Here is a 20,827-nt window from a genome sequence, read left to right on the forward strand (position 1 = left end):
AAATTATGCAGCTTTTAGAATCCCAGTTCAAACAAGCCAATTGTAAAAGTACATTTTGAAACTGTTGGGGGAATTTCTAACATGAACTGATTATTGGATAATACCAGGGAATTATCAGTAATTTTATTAAGCATGATAATGGCATTATGATGCTGTAAGAAGATGTCTGTAATTTTTAGAGATGTGTACTTACACATGGAGGGGTGAAACAACAACTGTACAATTGGCTAGACTGTGAGTTTGAGTCACTTTTTTATTTCCTAGAGTTTGAGCTGCCATCTTTATTTTCTTGAAGTCTAGTTACATCTTTATTTCTCAAGTTTGAATTGCCTTCTTCATTTATCTGGCTTTGGTAGCTGCAGAGCTTATGGAAAGTGCTTTATACCTCAGAACTGCACCGTCTTTTGATAGAGCTAATAAAAAAGTCATGAGAAAAAAAGATGAACTGACTTAAAAGTTATTTATATATTTGTCCTAAAGGCTTAAAAACCGCAGGAGGAACCTCTTATCATCATCTTGAGGGACCTGCAAACATTCACATCCTTGTAATGAAAGTTGAGGTGGGTTTTCATTATTAGGAAGCCTTCTGCCCTGGATATTTTATCTGTGGGAGCCAGATGGCCCCAAAGCCGTGGAGGTGGCTTTCTCAATGGTTCTCCAGAGGTCCTACTTAGAAGGATTTTGTGTGTGATCTGCATTTGTCTCTTTTCTGTGTATTCCCATTTAAAGTAATGAAGTAAATTTAGACCTTGAGTTTCGCATAAGTGTCAAGCTGCTTAGCCTCTTTCTGTTAACAAATGCATTCACTGGGTTGATTAAATATAGCCCTAATACATACTTAAGGGAAGAAATGCAAAGATCCATTTGGAGCATAGGTCTATGAACTATAATTCTTTCCATTTAGGAAAAGTCAAAGTCTATAATTATATATACAATAATGGGGCATATGTCCCAAAACCCCCAGTGGGTTAATAAATTAGTAAGAGATTAACAACAATAACTAATAATAAAATAGGATAACGATAACAATATTCTGTAATAAAAGTTATGTGAATGTGGTCTCTCTCTACAAACTAGCACAGTTTTCTTTTTCTTTCACAATTTCATGGAGAGAAGATACATTCTTAGCATAGAACTTAGCAATCTTAACATACAATTTTTTTCTTTCTTTATTAAGTTGGGGGACTTTCACCTTTTCACTTCAGGGAAGCACATTCCCGCTTCTCTTTGGCATATCTGAATTGCCAGCATCACTACTCTTATTTTTAAGTAAAATAAGGGTTACTTGAACACTATCACGGTGATACCAGGACAGTAGATCTGATAACTGAGATGGCTACTGAGTGACTAATGGGCCGATGGTGTGGGTATAGTGTTGATTCACTGGACAAAGGAATGATTCCTGTCCCAGGAAAACCTAGGCATATGTGTATCGGGTGATGATGGTCATAACTAGGTTGAGTCAGATTCAAACTTTGTTTATTCTTGATGTTGTGTGCATCCTTACCTAGAGGGAAGCGCCCTCTAGGTACACCCAACTGAGAAGGAAATTTCCCAGTAGAATGTTATCAGAAGTAAGGCAAAGTCGATGCCTACTCTCGCAGAGTCTGATTTGTTATCAACATAATACACACATAATAACTCATAAAGAAACTAGCTAAGACTTTAATTGCATTCTAAGATTAATCTTAGGTTAACAACTTCCAAATTTCCTTAATCCTCAGCCTGAATATGCCAATATTTGCTTTTGGTACATTCCACCGAGCCTCAGAGAGATGGAAGAAGGACCTGAGTTCTGGGAAAAACTTAATTTGGTGAGTAACAAGTAAACTGTATTTTTCCTCTTGATGAAACAGAGTCAGCGCCATTCTCTGTTGATCCTATAAATGCTTCTGTACTAGCTAGAACTCCTTGAAGAACTAGAGAGGTGGCTCCTAGTGTATTAAAAACTAACGGCACTCCCAACAGTTGTAAATATTGTGTACATTTACCAAATTAACAGACTTGACAGACACACACATTCAAAATAATGGTGCTGTGTGCAAGATGGCTATGGAATTTATTAGAAGTTCTGATGTACAGTACCGAAATTGGGATCTGGTAAGAGGGCCCAAGATTAAAGTTACATGAGGAGCGGCTTCCTCTTTCAGTTTTGCTAGTACGTGACTGCTTGCATCTTCTCACTTGGAGGCAATGTTAGAAGTCTACATCGGGGACCCTTTGTGAGATTGAGACTTTCTGTTCTTTCAACAAAGGCCCTGCATCTTATGCCTGTGGGGTTTATGGGGTAAAAAAGAAAAGGGGTGTCAACACGGGGTTTCAACAAATTATTGAACACAGCTGGTGAAGGCTGACAATCCAGAATGAGATGAAGCGCCAGGCTCTGTGGACTTCTTGCGTCTCATCAGCACCTCCCCTAGCCTGTCCCTGCCAATTATCCTGCCTCTAAACCCAAATTTCTAGGGCTATGACGTTTCTTTAGTCAATTCTACTTGATCCCACTCTGTGTTGGGTGGACATAGTGCACATTGTAGTGACCCACTGGGAGTTCCCCTGAGGATTCTGTGACCATGACATGTAGAGAGAGAGTCCACGACACTTTGTAACATGAAGTTAAGTAATCCTCTATCCTTTGTGTCTTCCCTCTCAAGCACAGCTGGCTCCATGACTCTGGTTAGTACAAGCTCTGACTGGCAAACCCCTCCCTAACCCTCAATGGGGAAATCAATGGTAGTTTTAACAGCTTGTATAGTCAATAGCTCTCTACTTGCCCTCTAGAAGAAAAGGAAGAACTTCCCGGTCGGGCAGGTATCAAACATTTACTGAGTGCTCACTATGCTGTGTACCAGAGATACAGATATCAAAAAAGACTCAGTCCCTGCCCATAGGAAGTTCATGTTCAGGGAGAAAAACGAGTATACAGACAATCACAAGGTAACTAGTAGGTGCTAGTGGAGATAAACCCTGAAAGCAGAGAGGAAGGATATCTATCCCGGTGTGCGATACTAGAGCTGAGTCTTGAACAATAAGTAGATGCCAGCCAGGGGACAATTGTAAAGAAGTATATTTCAGGAAGAATGACAGCATGATGACCCAGAGTTTTAAGAAAGTAGAGTATGATTCAAAGACCACGGAGGTGCAAAGGGACAGTTGCAGGAGGTGAGATCAGAGTAGCAGGCAGGGGTTGGATCATGGGGTCCCCACCTTCCATGACAAGCACTTGGAATTTGTGCCAATTAGGAGGAAGAGGGAAGACCATGGTCTTTAAGCTATAGCCACCTATAACCTCTCCTGCAGCACGTCCTTTTAGCCTCAGGTCATTTACTATTTATTTATGTCTCATTAAATCTCCTGCACTGTAGCATAATACAGCCCCAATATATATAAATATTCTGCCTCTTGTCAAACCTGAGATCAGGCAGCAGAGATGGGGAGAGATGGATGGTGTTATCTGTGCCTCAGTCTAGACAAGCCCTCATTACCCATTTTTAGGTGGTTAGCATAGTCATTGGGATTTGTCTTGCCTTGTTGCCATACATTGCAAATAGGAGAGTGCTAAAGAATACATTTCAGATGGTAAGTAACCCATAAAAAGAAACAAGGACTGGACAATGTGAGAATTTAATGGTGAGGTTTCTAGGGACATTTCCCACTTTGATGGAATGCAACTGACATTTTTTTAGGTGATGTGGGGGAATGGTTGCTTAGAGGTGAGAAGGTAATGGTTGCTATTTTTCTCATGTTTCAGTTATTAAGAAAAGCAACCAAGAATGTGATATTTGTGCTTTACCTACAGTGCTTTTGCACAGACATGGATCAAGATAACTATAGCATCTCATTATGTCTGGAGATATTTTTGACTCACTTTTTCATGATTTAAAGAAATATTTACATCATCTATTATCAGAAAATTTGAAATTGAGGATGACTGTAGAAGCTAACATCAGATAATTCAGCATATAATACACTGTTATTCTTACTGAAAATTGAATATAAATCAGGCCACTTTCTTCTATTCCCCAATATTTTTCAGTATTGATTCTCTTATCTAGGATTTTCTGTCCCTTCATTTTGAAATGCTTTTTCTGTCATTTAGAACCATGGTTTTCTTGCCCAGTCTAATATCAGACTATGTTAATTGCTATGGTTGCTTCCGATTAGTAAACATGTACCCTGCTGACAAATTATCATTGGTTCTCAGATTCTTAGTTTCCTTTTATTCTCTCTTTGTGGGGTGTGTGCACATGAATTTGTCAAGGAAGGGAGGCATATATATCTATTGTTGATCTATGTGGTTTTATGCTTACTGTACTATGAGAATGCAATACATGATTTATAACCTGGAGTGCACTTAAAGCACACTTGAAATTTATCTTGGGGTTTATCTTGGATGGAGAATCACAAACAAATAAATAATCTGAATAAGTCTTTGCCCCTTCGATTCAGCCTACTGTCAGGTTTAGCTGTCAGATTTCAGAATCAGTGGTGTAATAGGTCTTCCCTTTGACAGCAGGAGAAGAGAGGGATTATTTGGTAATGAATCTGGCATTTCAGTGTGTGTGTGTGTGTGTGTGTGTGTGTGTGTGTGTGTGTGTGTGTGTGCTGTATGTGTCTGCATGTGCTTTTAACTGTGTGTGCACATGCATGAGACTGTTTTTGAGAATGCAATCATTCTGCAATCTAATAACACTGTGACAGTCACTCTGTGACACCATATTCAGTCACTGGGTTCCAACGACTTCTCTTTTTAAGATGTCCTCCATAAAAATGTTCTTTCTGATTCTTTCAGGCATTGCAGTTTTCTAGGTCTTCATTAGTCCCCTGCCCAGGTTGTATTTGCCTCTTGTCTGGTCTCTGCTTTCTGCCATCTCCTTTTCCCATTTATTTTCCTACTCTCTGCACTGTCCCACCTCCAGCTCGGCTTCGTCATGTCACTGTCCTGCTGGAAGCCCAGAATAGCTTCCTGGTCTCTGCAGCAGCAGTTGTCCCGTAGAGACCCAATGGCCACTGTTTAGAATATGTATTGTGAATGTTTCTTTTAATCTCCTAAAGTGAAACCAGTAGAAACTATGACCTGCCTACATGTAATTTTGTAAAAGGCAACAGAACGCCCTGCATATAATAAGAAGGAGAAATAAGTTAGTTTAAAATAAAGACATGTATTCCATTACATAAATTCTTTGCCATGACAATATTAGAAGGCATGAGGAAGTTATAAGGTTCTTACACATGCTCTTAGAATCACAGTAAATGTAAGTAACCGAAATGGTGTAGTATTGGTGATATAATTTTTCAAGATGGTGCACAACCCTTGGTAAAGCTCTGAAGAAAACCTTTCCCCCTTGGTTTACATGGTAGTAGAAAACTTAGTATTTATGAACAATGGGCACTGTTACATGCATTCGTATGTAAAATAGAGTTAGGTTCCAGGCTTGGATAATTGTCATAAGGCTTTGCCCTCATGCATTTCCAGTAAGATATGTGAAAGTTGTGCAAGGCATGAGACAGTTCTTCATTGCTCAAGACTGTTCTGTGCATTGCAGGGCAGCTAGCATGTCTGGTCCCCATCCACTAAACACCAGTAGCAACCCCCAAACACTGTGAAAACTAAAACATCTGCCCAAATTTCCTACATACTCCCTAGGGGTATAGTACCAGTCCCATCGGCTGACTGATCCCCAGGATAAAATCTAGTCCCATCTGCCTGGCATCCAAAGGCCTCCATGTCTGATCCTCGGGTATTTTCATCTCAACCTATTGTAGCTTCCATGATTGAGAACCCTGAACCAATAACCTGAGCCAGAGGAGTTTGTCAAGTTTTCCTACTAGTTAGGAAACTAGTTAGGAACTAGGTAATGGATAGCTTTTACTAATCAAATTAGAAAATTACTGTGGTTTTAGTGTTAATGCCTAGTGTTGGTGCAAATGTCATGGGACACATTATAACTGCTAATGAGCATAAATATGTACAAATTTTCTGAAGACCAACTTTATAAAACATATCAAATATCTTAATTTGGCATATATTTTCTTCCAAATATTTCATTTATAGAAATATATCCTTTAAAATAGTTACAGAATTGTGGGGGCAGAAAAGCTACTCAGAAGAGCCTACCCATTATTTAAAATGGCAAAACACTAAATAACCATGGGAAATGGTTAAATTTTACTACGTAACTTTATTCAGATTTCTAGTGTTTAGACAATTAAAATTCTGTCCCAAAATAGCATATTCATAATTTACTATTGATTAAAAATGAGTTATAAAACAGCCAATATCATTTGATAACAATTTTGAAAAAACATATTTATGTATAGATACTTATATACATATAAAATATTATATATAAGGTTAGAAAAGAGGCAGTCAATAGGCACCAAAATATGTTAGCGATAGAGTTACAGGTGATTTTTTTTCTTTCATTTATAGTGTAATTTATTTTCTACAATTAGTGTAGATTGCTTTTGTGAAAATTGTAACAACAATGGTAAACCAAAGTGTAGCATAATTGACATGTAGAAGCCAGAAATTTCGTTGAGTGCTTATCTAGACAAAGGCTATTCAGGGTTTGACCACATATTCCTAACAGTTAAAAGAATTGAGGCCCTGGCCGGGTTGTTCAGTTGGTTAGAGCGTTATCTCAATACACCAAGGTTCCGGGTTTGATCTCTGGTCAGGGCACATATAAGAATCAACCAATAGCCCTAGCTGGTTTGGCTCAGCAGATAGAGCATTGGCCTGTGGACTGAAGGGTCCTGAGTTCGATTCCAGTTAAGGGCACATGTCTGGGTTGTGGGCTTGATCCTCAGTGGGGGGTATGCAGGAGGCAGCCAATCAATAATTTCCTCTCATCATTGATGTTTCTATCTCTCCCTCTCCCTTCCTCTCTGAAATCAATAAAAATATATATTTTTAAAAAGAATCAACCAATTAAAAAAATAATCAACCAATGAATGCATAAATAAGTGAAACAATAAATCGCTCTGTCTCTCAAATCAATAAAGTAAGAAAGTAATTGAGCATTCACCTCAATATATGATTATTGTTTTCAAATTATCTACATGCATTACTTTATAAATAAAGCGTATATATTTAAAAATACACAAAGTAAGTTTTTGAATGATGAATTTAAAAATTTTAAACAACTATTAAGATACGTTCTCATCTTTTCTTCTTATACCACCGGGATAGTTTTGTTTGGAGATCATGATTATACAATGTTTAACCAATTAGTTTGTAAACTATTTACTCTCATTACTTTTCCCCAGACATAATGTATAATCTCTCGTTTCTTCCCATATTGCTCTTCCTCCTTCCTTACTAAAATCCCCACACTATCTGCACTGATTTTAAGTTTAGAGGCATTGCCCGTGATGGTGTATAGTGAGATGTTCAACACGCTTCCCAGGGCTCTCTGAAAGCTTTCGGAATTGAGGTAGAGTGTCACCTCTCTCTGAAGTGACCGCCTAAAATAAGCTTATGAGTTTGTTTCTTCGGAAGCCTCCCCGCTAGTGATCACATACAGAGGGCGAGAAAGTTGAAGACAGACTGTAAAGATAAACTAGAACGTGAAAGACCCAGAGAATGTAATTGAAGATGCCATCAGCTGGTTTTGTCTCATCATTACTCAATGTTATAAAGCAGAAGATTTCCTCTTTTGTTGACATTTCAGAAATTATGCCAGCAAAATTTACATTCTTAAAAGTAATGAACATGTTTTCTTTTTGCACTCACGCATGGTCATTCCGACTTTATTTTTTATTTGCTGACCTGCGGATTTGTGGCAAATGTTAGTCATTTATAACAGGCTCCTTTCTCCTCAACAGGAGAAGAGGAATAAATCTTTAGAACCTGCTTGATGGGTTTGTTGTTTTATTGCTCATTTGGCATGTAACTTGATATGGTATTCCAGATATCTTTAGAGAGAATTTAGCATTCTCCTTGGCAGGTTTCTGATGAACAGCTCTTGAAAGATGAGGCTGCATAAACTGAGTAGGTTGATGTTTTTCTGTAGGAGCCTCACAGGCAAGGCATCCAAACAGGCCACTTCCTGGGACTGTAGGTGAGGCTTCAGTGCCCCTTGCTATGCTCCATTGATTTCTGTTGTGTGCGTGTGTGCGCGCACACGCATGTGTGTGTGTGTGTGTGTGTTCACAAATGTGCGTAAGAACTCATTTTGAGAGCCTCTGTATATTTTGGAGGATTCTGATTCTGATGTTCTTCCCATCACCATCTGTGCCACTGGCATATCCAATCACTCATGTTTGGATTGCAAACTTGTAAACTGCCAGACTTGTAAATAGGGGATTTTAAGAATTGCAATATTGTGGCAAATGCAGCCACACAATTGGGACATATGGGTGAGTGTATTCTGTGCTTGTGTTTTCTCCTTTGCTCGTCCCTGGAATTAGACAGGGCCTCTGGGCTCCATGCCTCTCTTGAGCATGTCTCTTGAAGACATCTGTCTTCCTAAAAGCTTCTTCTGGCCAATGATGAAAGAAAGGTATTGAGTTTGGGGGCAGAAAGGAGGCACAGGGGAAAGAGGAGAGGAAAAGGGGAGCAGGAGGCAAGAGTTCCACACTTAGGGATGACTCCAAGCTCCCCTTCTTTGAGTGCCCTAAGGAGGTGTGTGTATATGCATACATGTGCATGTGTGTGTACACACATGTGTATTCCGGATATTGGAATCTGCCCATTCTTAACAGGTAAGGACATAGCACAGTGACGCCATATCAAGGGATCATGTTGATTCAGATCATAAGCGTTTCGTATATTGGGCCTAAATGTCAGCCCTGGCTAAGGCTCCCAGAACCTCTGTGGGGCCCTTTGGGTCCCTGGGAGCCATAACAATGGCTGACATTGACTTTTAACCTGGCCTCGTAGGACCAGTGGCTTGAGGCTGTGTGAATGAGAGAAACATTTTATTTAATTTTATTTAAAGGATATAAGGTATTTATATGTTCTTGCACACCTGAGTTTATGGAACAAAATTCATACCAATAACACAGCTGTTAAGGACATTGTTCTGGACAATTGTTGCAAAACAAAGAATACACCCTGTGCTGCAGGAAAAGACTTTCTTGTTTTGCTTATCTTCTTGGTCCCTTTGCCAGTACCAAGCCTGCCCCCTGGTGGCACTTTCGCTCATTGTTCCTTTCCTAGCTGGGAAGTGACACACTAAATGCTGACTGAATAAATGTGTTATAAAATGTTGTGATGGAATTTGATCCTTGTCTCAACAATCTCTTCTGTGTTTACCTTTGAGTGTCCAGCCTGGGACCTCACCCTCCCTTCAAACTCACCACTCCCTTCTCTTTGCTCCTTCCCTCCCACCCTCTTCGCTTTTCTCCTTCCTTCTCTCTCTCTTCCCTTCTCACATTTTCATGTTTTACCTCTAATATATTGACATACACACCCAGGATCTGACAACCTTGAAGGAAATAGTGCATGATTTTCTCTTAATATTGCTTCACCTCAAGCTACCTCTGTTTCTGTCTTCATCTCTTTGGACTAGACTTCTGAAAAGAAAAACTTAAACTTGTCTTACCCTGTTTAATAGTCTGTGTCATTGTTTATAAAGCCATCCCCTTAATTAGGGGTGCTTCTTGGGTTTCCAGTATTTCTCCATTGTAAACAGTGATGGATAAACATCTTCATGCTCACATCCACTTTTGCCTTTATTACTCCCGGAAGATAAAGTGCTAAGTATGCAATTAATAGTTATGAAAATCAATGTGGTTTTGAGCTTGAGTCTGTCTCTGTATTGTGATGCTATTGATATTTTAAGAAGGTCATATCCATTTTCAGTGCCACCCGTGAGGAAGGGGTACACAGCTGTGGCAATATCGCATGGTGCCAGTTTGGGGGAAAGTGTTATTTAGGAAGGTGAAGAATCTTCCCCTAGTCGGTGTGGCTCAGTTGGTTGGGCCTTGTCCCATGCATCGAAGGGTTGCTGGACCAATTCCAGGTCAGGGCACATGCCTGGCTTGCAGGCAGCCGATCGATGTATGTTTCTCACTGCCTCTCTCCCTTTCTCTCTCTAAAAATCAATTAAGAAATCTTCTTAAAAAGGAAAGAAAGGTAAAAAATCTTACCTTAAGTTTGCTTTACTTTTATTAATTGTTGGTGAGCGGAACAATTTTCTGTTTTTTTTCTTTAATGATTGTGCTCCCCTGTGTGTTCATTTTTTCCCCGCCTGTCTCACATATTTATATTTTAGAGTCTGATGTTTTCCTTATAAATTTGGATGAGGACATACAAGGTTTGAGTTTTAAAGCCCTCTTTGTCAGATGGAATGCAAATATTGCCCTAAGTATAATGTCCTTTTTTAGTCTTGCTGTGTGTTTTTTATTGGACAGAAGTTTAAATGTTTTATGTATTCAAATCTGTCAGTCTTTTCCTTCATGATTTATTCCACTGCTTCAAAGTGAAGTGACTGTTCGCTCACAAATCTGATAAATATTCTATTCCATCTCCTGCTGGTTTTCTGTAATTCCGTTTTTTTGTATTTAACTCCTTAATCCATGTGGAAGCTATTTTTGTGTACAGTGTAAAAATATACGCCTAACATGATAGGGCCCCCAAGTTATTACCCAGTTATTTAAATTTGATTTATTAAATAATTCTTCTTAACACTTTTTATTATGGGAAGCTTGTGCTATCATGTTACATTTTTAAAAACACTATATTCTATTTCTGGAATTTTCAGTCGCTTCTATTGATCTGTGTTTCTGTTTTTGTGCCAGGAAAAAAAAGGTTTTAAATGGAATTGCTTTATAATTGATTCTCAAAGCTGCTAAAACTTTACCCTTCTGGATGTGTTTTTTTTTTAAACATCGTTCTTCAATATTATATTAAAATTTGTTCATATATATTTTAGAACTTTTTTAGTTAAAAAACATCTTGCTAAGAGACTTATTGGGGTTTAAATCACTGGATCTGGAGTTAAATAAATCACACCCTTGCTGCTCTCTGGCTGTGTAACCATGAACATGTTATTTAAACTTCGTTTGCCTCCTCTTTTTTTTTTTTATCAATAACATGGGGATAATAAAAAGGACCTACCCTGAAGGGTGTTAATAGGGATTGACTAGCATAATTCCAATACAGTGTCTGACATAGAGTAAGTGCTCATTAAACATGAGCTTTCGCTATCATTAATCCTATTACCTCACGTTTGAAGGACTATGTGAGCCTCAAATGTCTCTTTCCTGCCTTTTTGTTTGTCTCCCTGCAAATTACCTTATATATCATTACAATAAAAACTTTCTAAAATACAGCCGTGGTCATGTCCCTCCGTGTTTCCCTTTGTCTTAAAGGAGAGAGACCATAACCAGTTGGGGACTGCAGCGATCCAGTTTCCCTCAGCCTTCTTGCTCTGTCTCCTGCTAATCCTCCTCATGTCCCCTGAGCTCTAGTCAGCAGAGCCCTTTGCTCCCATCTTTACTTGGAAAGCCAGCCTACCACTGTGTTTAAACACATCCCTTTGGCAGTAAGAAAAACTAGGGTTCAGATCCTGGCTTCATCAATTCTTTGGGGTATATCGCTTGGGGATGTACATTACCACCCCATTCATTAAATCACTGTAATATGTTGTGGATTTGCACAGAGCAAATAAGATAGCGCATGTAAGCCATTTTGTTTACATGTGGGGGTCCCTTTTTCAAAAATTATAAAGAATTTCATGACAGTGTGACAACAGAGCATTAAATCAAGCCTGGGACCCTTTTAAGTGTGGGAGCCTGTGTGACTGCGCAGGTTGCACACCCTTGAGCCAGCCTTGCTGCTCAGTGTTTAATAACAGAGATGAATGCTCATATTCTTGCCTTCTTGTATTTTCTCACACTGCTCCCTTTGTCTCTGGTGTCTCGCGCCTATGTCCTCTCATTCCTGCGTTCTTGATGGCTTGTCTCACGTGCTCTCTCTTCCTGGAGGCCCCAGAGATACGTACTCTCATGGAGGAACATGGCTATGATCCAGTCTTCCCTACACCACTTACAACTTCCAGCCTAGTACACAGGGAATTCTTGTGTCTGACCACCTTAAAAATAAACTGTTAACCCTCAGCTTGTCCAGGAAGCATTTCTGGACACTTGAATATGAGTACCCTTTCCAAATACCCCTATGTCAGCTTTGCTACCCTGTCTTGGCAATTATCATAAAATATCAACATTTGGAGTGTGGGGGAGAAAAAAAATGGCAGCAAGAAGAGAAGATCAGGCGATGAGAGGAAATGACTGATGAATTCTAGCACACGGGTGATACATCGAAATCCCCCTGTCATCAGTAAAGATTCACTCATTTGTATTAATGATATTGTTGGTGGAAGAGGAGATAAAGAAAGTGGAGCAGTATGTCCCACTGGGGTTAGCCATATACGAGCTTTGATATTCCAAGTCTGGCTAGTGCAGAGCCCAGTGCAAAATAAAAATGCAGAGCCCCTTGTTTCAGAATCATCAAGAATTTCAGTAGTGACAGCAGAGCATTAAACTAAGCCCGGGACTCTGCCAAGCACAGGGCCCTGTGCACCTGCACGGGTTGCACACCCATGAAGCCAGACCTGGCACTGGACTGAGTGTTTCATAACGAGGGTGGTTGTTAATATTCTTCCTACGTTGCGTTTTCTCACATTGCCACTGTCACACAGTAGATGCATCATTAATGGTTCCTGAATGAATGAATGAATCCATGAATAAAGGAATGAGTTAATGTGCTGCCCTCCTGGGTAACTTACGTGCATGTAGGAATTTCCTGGAGACATAGTTGTTCTTACCTTCTTTGCCCATTAACTCATCCACAGAAGTTTTAAACCACTGCTCATCCTGAGCATGTGCTTGGGTTGGTCTGGAGTGAGTTCCTGGGGTTATCTTTTTTATCTCCTTTCTGATGTGCAGCCTGTTTTGATATGCAGGGCGGGCCATCACATCTTATGAATGGGATCTGTGTCGGGTTCTCAGGACAAGAGCAGCTAGATAAGGAAGATGTTGTGGGGGAGATATGAACATTCTGATTGGCCTTCTAACTCTGTGTTGAGAGGGCCACCTCCTCTGTTCTTGTGAAGAGCTAGCAGAGTTGGTATTGTAAGTTGCTGCATAGTTGTGCTCTGTTGGCCAAATCATCCATCAGTGCAGAGACCAGGAAAAAACTTAAAATATCAAAATTTATGTCTGACTTCAGATGGCTAAACCTCTCTTGGTTTTTGTTCAGACTTTTCCTCCCATCTATCTTTGATCATGCTCTGCTTCTTATGAAAGTGTCCCCCTATCTAGTATATTCTAGAAATGATAGCACCCCTCTGTTTGGGGTGGGGGGAATTCAAATGCTGCAAGTTTACTTAATCAGAGTTTACTTATGTTAATTGTAGTATCACCTGCCTAATTCACAATGGAGACTGTCTGTTAGTCTACAGCCTGGTGGAGCCAGTTGTCCAGGTGGTACTAAGGTGGACCAGAATAGTGTAGCTAGGCCTTCGCTGGTTTGGCTCAGTCGATAGAGCGTCGGCCTGTGGACTGAAGGGTCCTGGGTTTGATTCCAGTAAAGGGCACATATCTGGGTTGCAGGCTCTATCCCCAGTAGCGGGTATGCAGGAGGCAGCCGATCAATGGTTCTCTCTCATCATTGATGTCTCTCTTCCTCTTTCCCTCTCCCTTGCTCTCTGAAATCAATAAAAATATATTTTAAAAATATATTGTAGCTAGTGCATTGAGACCTAACCATCTATAATAATAAATGTGTAATATGCTAATTAGACCAGACATCCTTCCGGACAACATTCCAGATGAAGCTGGGGCTGCGAGGGAAGCCCAGGTCCCAGGTGCCAGAGGGAAGCCGGTGCCGGCAGCGGGGGGAAGGAAGGCCTACTCTTGCATGAATTTTGTGCATTGGGCCTCTTGTATCTGTCATAAGTCAACAATTCTCAAGTGTAAAAAGACAATCAGGGAGTCAGAATTCTCATTTGAACTGTCCCATTCACTTAAAAACTATATACTGAGCGTCTACCATGGTCAGGACATATGCCCGGGTTGTGGGCTCTATCCTTGTGAGGGGTGTATAGGAGGAAGCCAATCGATGAATCTCTCTCATCATTGATGTTTGTATCTCCCTCTCCATTTCTGTCTCTGAAATATATAAATAATTTTTTTAATGTACTTTATAGCCTTAGCCAGTTTTGCTCAGTGGATAGAGTGTCAGCCTGCAGACTGAAGGGTCTCAGGTTCAATTCCGGTCAATGGCCCATACCTCAGTTGCAGGCTTGATCCTGGCCCTAATTGGCAGGTGTCGGAGGCAACCAATTGATGTGTCTCTCTCAATTGATGTTTCTCTCTGTGTGTCTCTCCCCCTTTCCTCTACTCTCTCTAAAAATAAATGGAAAAGTATCCTTGGATGAGGATTAACAAAACAAACAAACAAAAAAGTACTTTATAAATTATAAAGCAACAAACTCTTTAAGCAAGTGTGGGACTATATTTGTAGGACTTGTAGAATTCCTTCAAGTTCTCACAACTTTGTGAATTTGATCTATTAATTATGAGAAATATTTGAATGACTGGAGTTCAAGGCCCCTATCCCATGCTTATGCATACTCTGCGGGAGAGGTTAAGCCCTGGGAAGCAATCAAAATGCAAACAAGGAAGAAATAAAGGGAAACAGTTATCCATGGACCAGTAATTCTCCTCAGAATATTCACAAGTGCATTCCATTAGCTTTGGCTCTATGTGGCCAAGAGCTCTGTCAGCAAGGACATACTTGATCAGGAAAAAGAATTTGATGAGTTACCATAGCGTTTCTTTTTGAATTACCTTTCCACTTTCCATGCACATCCTCCTGAGCATTTATGGTGTTTACAGGCTTCTCCTGCTCCAGCCTCTGATCGCTTCCCTTTTCCACTTTTGCTAACTAATCCATTCCTGCTTCCCTGTATCAGCTGGTTTTTAAATGTCAGCCTGGGGAGGTTGAGTTCAGAAGCTATATTTAAAAAGAGACCTGCCTGCCTATTTGGCTCTTTATTGAGGCAGCATACTCAGGGATTTGATAGGATCTGGGAGGCCATTTCTTCTTTTCTTTTTAGATCATGTCTTGGAAGCAGAAGTTGTTCACAAGGTGTCCTGCGAACTAAGGACAGTCATTCTGCTGAGATCAGAAGCGCTCAGCCTTAGTCCTGAGGTCATCCAGGAACTGTGGTTAAAACCACCCTGGACTTGCTGAAGGAAGCTGAAGGGAACAACTGAAACATATGGTTGTCATCCATGCGCAAGAGCCACACCTGTTCTGACCAGGTTAATCCTCTTTCTGGACATGTTCCCAAGGACTCTGGTAGGAGGCTACAGGCATACCTCATTTTATTGTGCCTCACTTCCTTATGCTTTACAGGTACTTGTGTTTTTTACAAATTGAAGGTTTGTGACAACCCTGAGTAGAGCAAATGCATTGGCACCATTTTTTAGATAATGGTTAGCAATTTTTAACAATAATTTTTTAATTAAGGTATTTACATTGTTTTAGACCTAATGCTATTACACACTTAATAGACTACAGTATACTTTAAACATAACTTTTATATGCACTGGGAGACAAAAACATTCATGTGACTCACTTGATTGCAATATTGTGGTGGTCTGGAATTGACCCCATGATGTCGGCCAGGTTCGCTTGTATAATGCTGTATCAGTTAGCTGTGGCCACATAAAAAACCATCCCCACACCCAGTGGTTTGAAACAATAAACTTTTTTTCACTCCTCATGAAGTTAGAGGTCATCTGGGTAGTTCTGCTGATCTTGGCTGAGCTCCCCCTCACACCCACAGTCAGCTATGGTCCACGGAGGCAGCTCTGCTGATTGCGGCTGTTTGCTGCTGTACGCTGGACAGCTATAGTCTCGGCTGGGAAGGCTGAGCTCTCCTCCAAATGCTCTCTAATCCTCCTTCACACTATTCAGAGCTCTTTCTCCTGGCAGTGGTAGGGTTCCAAGAGAGCAGATGGAAGTTTGTAAGACTTCTTGAGGTCTTGGCTCAGCACTAGCACATCACTTATGCCTTTAAAAAAAAAAAAAAACAGGTCAAAGCAAATTGCAAAACCAGCCAGATTGGAGAGGAGGTGTGGTAGAGGAATAGACTCCACCCATTGATGGGAGGAACTTCAAAGTCATTGCAAACAATAGCAAAGAGAGAAAATTAGTACTATATCTGTACTCATTCTACCACAAAGACACGTTTCTTCACAACTTTATATATTGCAAACTGTTTTAGAGCTTGAAAAGTATTTCCACATCCACAGTCTCACCTGACCTGCCTAAGAATCCTATAAGGTCATTTTCATTCTTACCATTTTCATCTTACATGTGGGGAAACTGGAGCCAAGATCAATTCATTAGGTAGTTAATTAGGTAGAATTTTAGTGGAACCAGGACTTAAATTTAGTTCTTCTTGTCACCAAGCTCCGTGTTGTTTTCATGGTCCAAGAAAAGTTGATTCTATTGAAGGACAAAGTGAAAAGAAATGCTTTTTGATGGAGCTAGATCATGCGTGTCAAAAAAGTGGTGAGTCGTTTCCTCTCTGCTACTGCTGGTTCCGTGCTGTCAGGGCATTTCATGAAGCTCCTTCTTGCTCAGCGAGTGGAGGGCATGTGTCTCCTGTACAGTCCTAGGGCTCTGCTGCCAGGCCTAGGTAAGGTGACTCCATGGATTATCTAGAAGCTGAGGTCTTCATGCTCCTATAGGACAAGGCTTGTGGAAGTCTACCAGAGAGGTCCCAGTGGCTCACACAAAGGAATCAACCATTTAAGGCTGGCTTGGGTCTATATATCTATATATGTAAAAGCCTAAGTGACCATTACAACCGGTTACTATGACGTGCAGTGACCAACAGGAGGCAGATGCTCAATAAGCTTTTTGCACCAGGAGCTGCCCCCTGGTGGTCAGTGCGCTCCCACAGCCAACTTCCCTCAGCTGGCCAACCTCCCATGGTTCCTCACCCCAGCCGGCTGAGTGGTAAGTGCATTCCCACAGCCAACCTCCCACGGTCCCTCCCCCATTGGCCCCAATCGCCAGCCAGGCCAAGGAACCCCACCCGTGCATGAATTCGTGCACCAGGCCTCTAGTGTGTGTGTGTGTGTGTGTGTGTGTGTGTGTGTGTGTGTGTGTGTGTGTGTAAAATCAGTGTTGGGTATACAGATGGTTACCTTCCACTCTCTCTTAATAGGAAAAGAGAGAGTACTTTGGCTCTTGTGAATCAAAGATACCCATATGTTTCCGTTGTTCCCTTCAGCTTCCTTCAGCATGTCCAGGGTGGTTTTAACCACAGTTCTTGGCTGACCTCAGCTTTTATTTCATTCACTCATTCATTTAACAAATATCTATTGAGCATTTCTAATATGTCAGGCAGTGTTCTAGGATGCCTCTCTGTTTTCAATAAGCTTCTAGTCTAATGGGGGAATACATACACATCTATAATAATAAAAGCATAATATGCTAATTTGACTGGACGTCCTTCTGGATGATCTTCCAGATGAAGCCAGGGATGTGAGGGAAGCCCAGGTCCCGGGTGCCTACCAGCAGCTGGAGAGAAGACCGGGGTCCGGGTGCCAGAGGGAAGTCAGTGCCAGCAGCTGGGGGAAGGAAGACCTACTTTCACATGAATTTCATGCATCGGGCCTCTAGTCCGATATAATAAAAGGCTAATATGCAAATCAACCAAATGGTGGAACAACTGGTCACTATGATGTGAACTGACCACCAGGGGGCAGACGCTCAATGCAGGAGCTGCCTCCTAGTGGTCAGTGTGCTCCCACAAGGGGAGCGCTGCTCAGCCAGAAGCCAGGCTCACGGCTGGCGAGCACAGCGGCAGTGGCAGGAGCCTCTCCCGCCTCCGTGGCAGTGCTAAGGATGTCTGACTGACAGATGTCGGACATCCCCTGAGGGCTCCTGGACTGCGAGAGGGTGCAGGCCAGGCTGAGGGAACCCCCTGAGTGCACAAATTTTATGCACCGAGCCTCTAGTATACATATAAATACATATACAGATAAACATATAAATAACTATAACATTCCCATAATTTCCCAAGTACATATTTCCTATAACTGTCACAACACCTGACAATTTCCTGTCTTAACAATATTGCAAAGGAGATGGCCCTCCTGGGACAGGCCTAGGAATTGCCCCAAGGAGAGGAATAATCTTCACCTCAACTTTAGCTTAATATATTTTTAATGTGTGACTAATCATCTTTGTATTTACTCTAGTGCCAGCTTGGAGAAATTTGTGAGTTATTAAAAGTTTTACTATGTCGAAATTTTAAATTATTTATAGTGGTTATCTTCATCCAAGAGCTAAATTAGAACTGAGCTCTTTTATTTTTTCTATCTAATAATGAGAAAAAACACCAACACCCAGATTCCTTAATAAACCAGGCTGGTGTTAACATGTAAACATCTCTGTATATGCTGTCAAGTCTTTAAATAATTATTATCTCCTGTCATATATAAGACAAATCTACTTAGGATATAATGTGTGATTTACAGTCAGGTGAAGGTTAGTCCTTGGTGGAAGTGCAAATCCTCTTGATATTTTGCTAGCTCAAACAGTATTCTTCATCCCCAAATCCTCTTCAGAGAGCTGCTCTGACACTGAAGTGATTCCCTTTTTGTCTGTTTTGTCAGGAAAAAATCTCAATGTTTTTTGATATTTGACCATCTTATTAGTTATTGGGGGATGAGGGGATTAATTCTCCTCAAGTACATAAGAAACTATTTTTTCAGAAAGGAAAAAGAAAAAGAAAAACCAGTGCCCTACCATAGCTCCTCAGAGCAGAGTTAAGATCCGTTTTTAGAAAGACATGCTGGATAATTACATCTTCTGCATTTGCCAGTTTATCTCTGTCAAGCACAGTAAACATCTCACTGCTTCATTTGCTCTGTCAACCACAGCTTTGAAGGAACTGGAGCTCTCATGCAGTTGAGATTTTACGTCTGCAGTATAATTTCCTAGGCAGGGGTTTTTTCCTTTTCATTTTCATATTCTTGGCTTATTTACAGTCAAATATCTTCCACTCCATGAAGCTTAAATATTGAGCCGTTGAGGTGGTGCGCTCTCTGCCATCTGTCAGCTTAGACGCTGGACTCCGTGTTCTTGATGCTCCCAGGCTCCTGTAGATCCGATTTGTCCTCAGCATTTCTAGGGGACTGTCACAGTCCTTATCATCGTGGCTGAGTGTACTCTCAAAACACAGTCCCAACATACTCCACTTCTCTTTCCTGAAGGAGTTTCTTAGATGATATTATTTGATGACTTTTATTTCATCCGTTGGACAAAAGTACAGTTTGCTCCCCCCAAGTCTTGCATGTCCTGACCAAAATAAATGTTGGTCTTCCCATCCCTTACACTACACTGGACTTGTCACCCAGGGAGAAGGAGAAAAAAGATGGAGCCATACTTCAAATGCAAACCAATATACCCCCTTTTCTCTTTTTATTAAAAGGGTCTTTACTCATCTGGAGGCCACATATCAATCAGGTGCTTTTACTCTGGAGCCTGCGTGTCACTACTTGAATTTATCCCGTGAAGACATAGGATAAAATTGGTGATGCAAGTGGCCCTCAGGCCCCCTGGGGAAGTTCTGTGGGTGGCCGTGACTTCTCCTGTACTCCTAACAGAATTGTACTGTCATTTTAAACAAGCGCTTCCTCTTCGCAGATTAGTCAAGGCTCTAGTTGCCTTTTCCAGAAGGCCCACTGAAATTAAGGTGCTGAGTGAGGAGCCTCAGAAATGGATTCAAATGTACGTAGTCTGCTTTCCTGCAATTTATGAATTAGCAAAAGCTTGCATAGGAATGCATGTCCTTATAGGTTTAATAGTTAAGAAGCAAATGAGGTTTTCATTGTTTGTTTCTTGTGGTGGTTTATATTGGGGCTACTGGATTCATATTGCTTTCTTCAAATTATTACCTAGTGTCAGATGGGGCCTCCTGAAAGCCTCATGCACCAGGTAAACATGGGGTTAAGAGGATGAATTTAAGTACTGCTCAGGGGAAGGACTAACCAGCTATCCTTTAAGGTCTGTTAGTCTTTGTTTTGTTGGATGAACTCAATGGTGGTGGGTGGGGAAAGGGTTTCTCATTAATCATTCTCCTATGAGAAACCATCCTTCCTTAGCAGAAGTAATTTGGTTTCTTTTTAGATTGAAAAAAAATGACTACCTGAGAGAGAATTATACTGTTTTCCCTTTTAAAAAAATTAAGAAAATTTAAAAATAAACAATAAGAAAACCCTCCAATTAACCAAGATATAAATAAGCAAAATGCATGGTATATGCAAACCCGTTACCGGTGTTTTCAAAGATGTATTTGGAACTAGAAAAGCTTCCTTTGAAGAAGGGTTTCTGAATCAAAAACTCAATGTCAGAGAAAAAAATGCTGTTATGTATGGAGCAGGTAATGTAAATTGGAACTGTCTCCACTCACACAGTCTGAAGGCAATTTTCCTCCACTTGCATGCAATCATGGGTGGGTCTTTGGAGTGTGGTTAATATTTCACAAGGTTACTTAGCAGATTGATATCACAGAGGCAATAAATCACTGTCTCACCAATAAGAGAAAACATTGCATTTATCTATTGCCAGTGACAGTTGTTTTTAAAGGGAAGTCGGTTTAAGAAGACGCCTATTGCGAGTCTCCTTAAGGAGTCGGAATATACTTAAAATGTAATACGTAAGTGTGTACTGATGGTGGAGGGGGGTTCTACACTGGTGAGAATGGAGGTTCTCTCTCAAACTGTGCTCAAGGGGCCCACCAGGGTGGGTCATCCACTTACACTAGTTGGATTTCCATCTACCTTTGTT

General features: G+C 40.8%; 1 protein-coding gene across 1 annotated transcript in view; it reads left to right on the forward strand.

Annotated features, from left to right (window-relative positions):
- The window catches only part of GADL1 (glutamate decarboxylase like 1), a 115,503-nt gene that overhangs the window by 74,616 nt on the left and 20,060 nt on the right, over positions 1 to 20,827 (forward strand). Inside the window, exon 14 of the mRNA XM_008153863.3 lies at positions 1,725 to 1,814. Within this exon, the coding sequence (XP_008152085.2) occupies positions 1,725 to 1,814 (90 nt within the window). The remainder of the gene's footprint in view (positions 1 to 1,724; positions 1,815 to 20,827) is intronic.

This window comes from Eptesicus fuscus, chromosome 18, assembly GCF_027574615.1.
Source record: "Eptesicus fuscus isolate TK198812 chromosome 18, DD_ASM_mEF_20220401, whole genome shotgun sequence".
In the NCBI taxonomy this organism is placed as follows: Eukaryota; Metazoa; Chordata; class Mammalia; order Chiroptera; family Vespertilionidae; genus Eptesicus; species Eptesicus fuscus.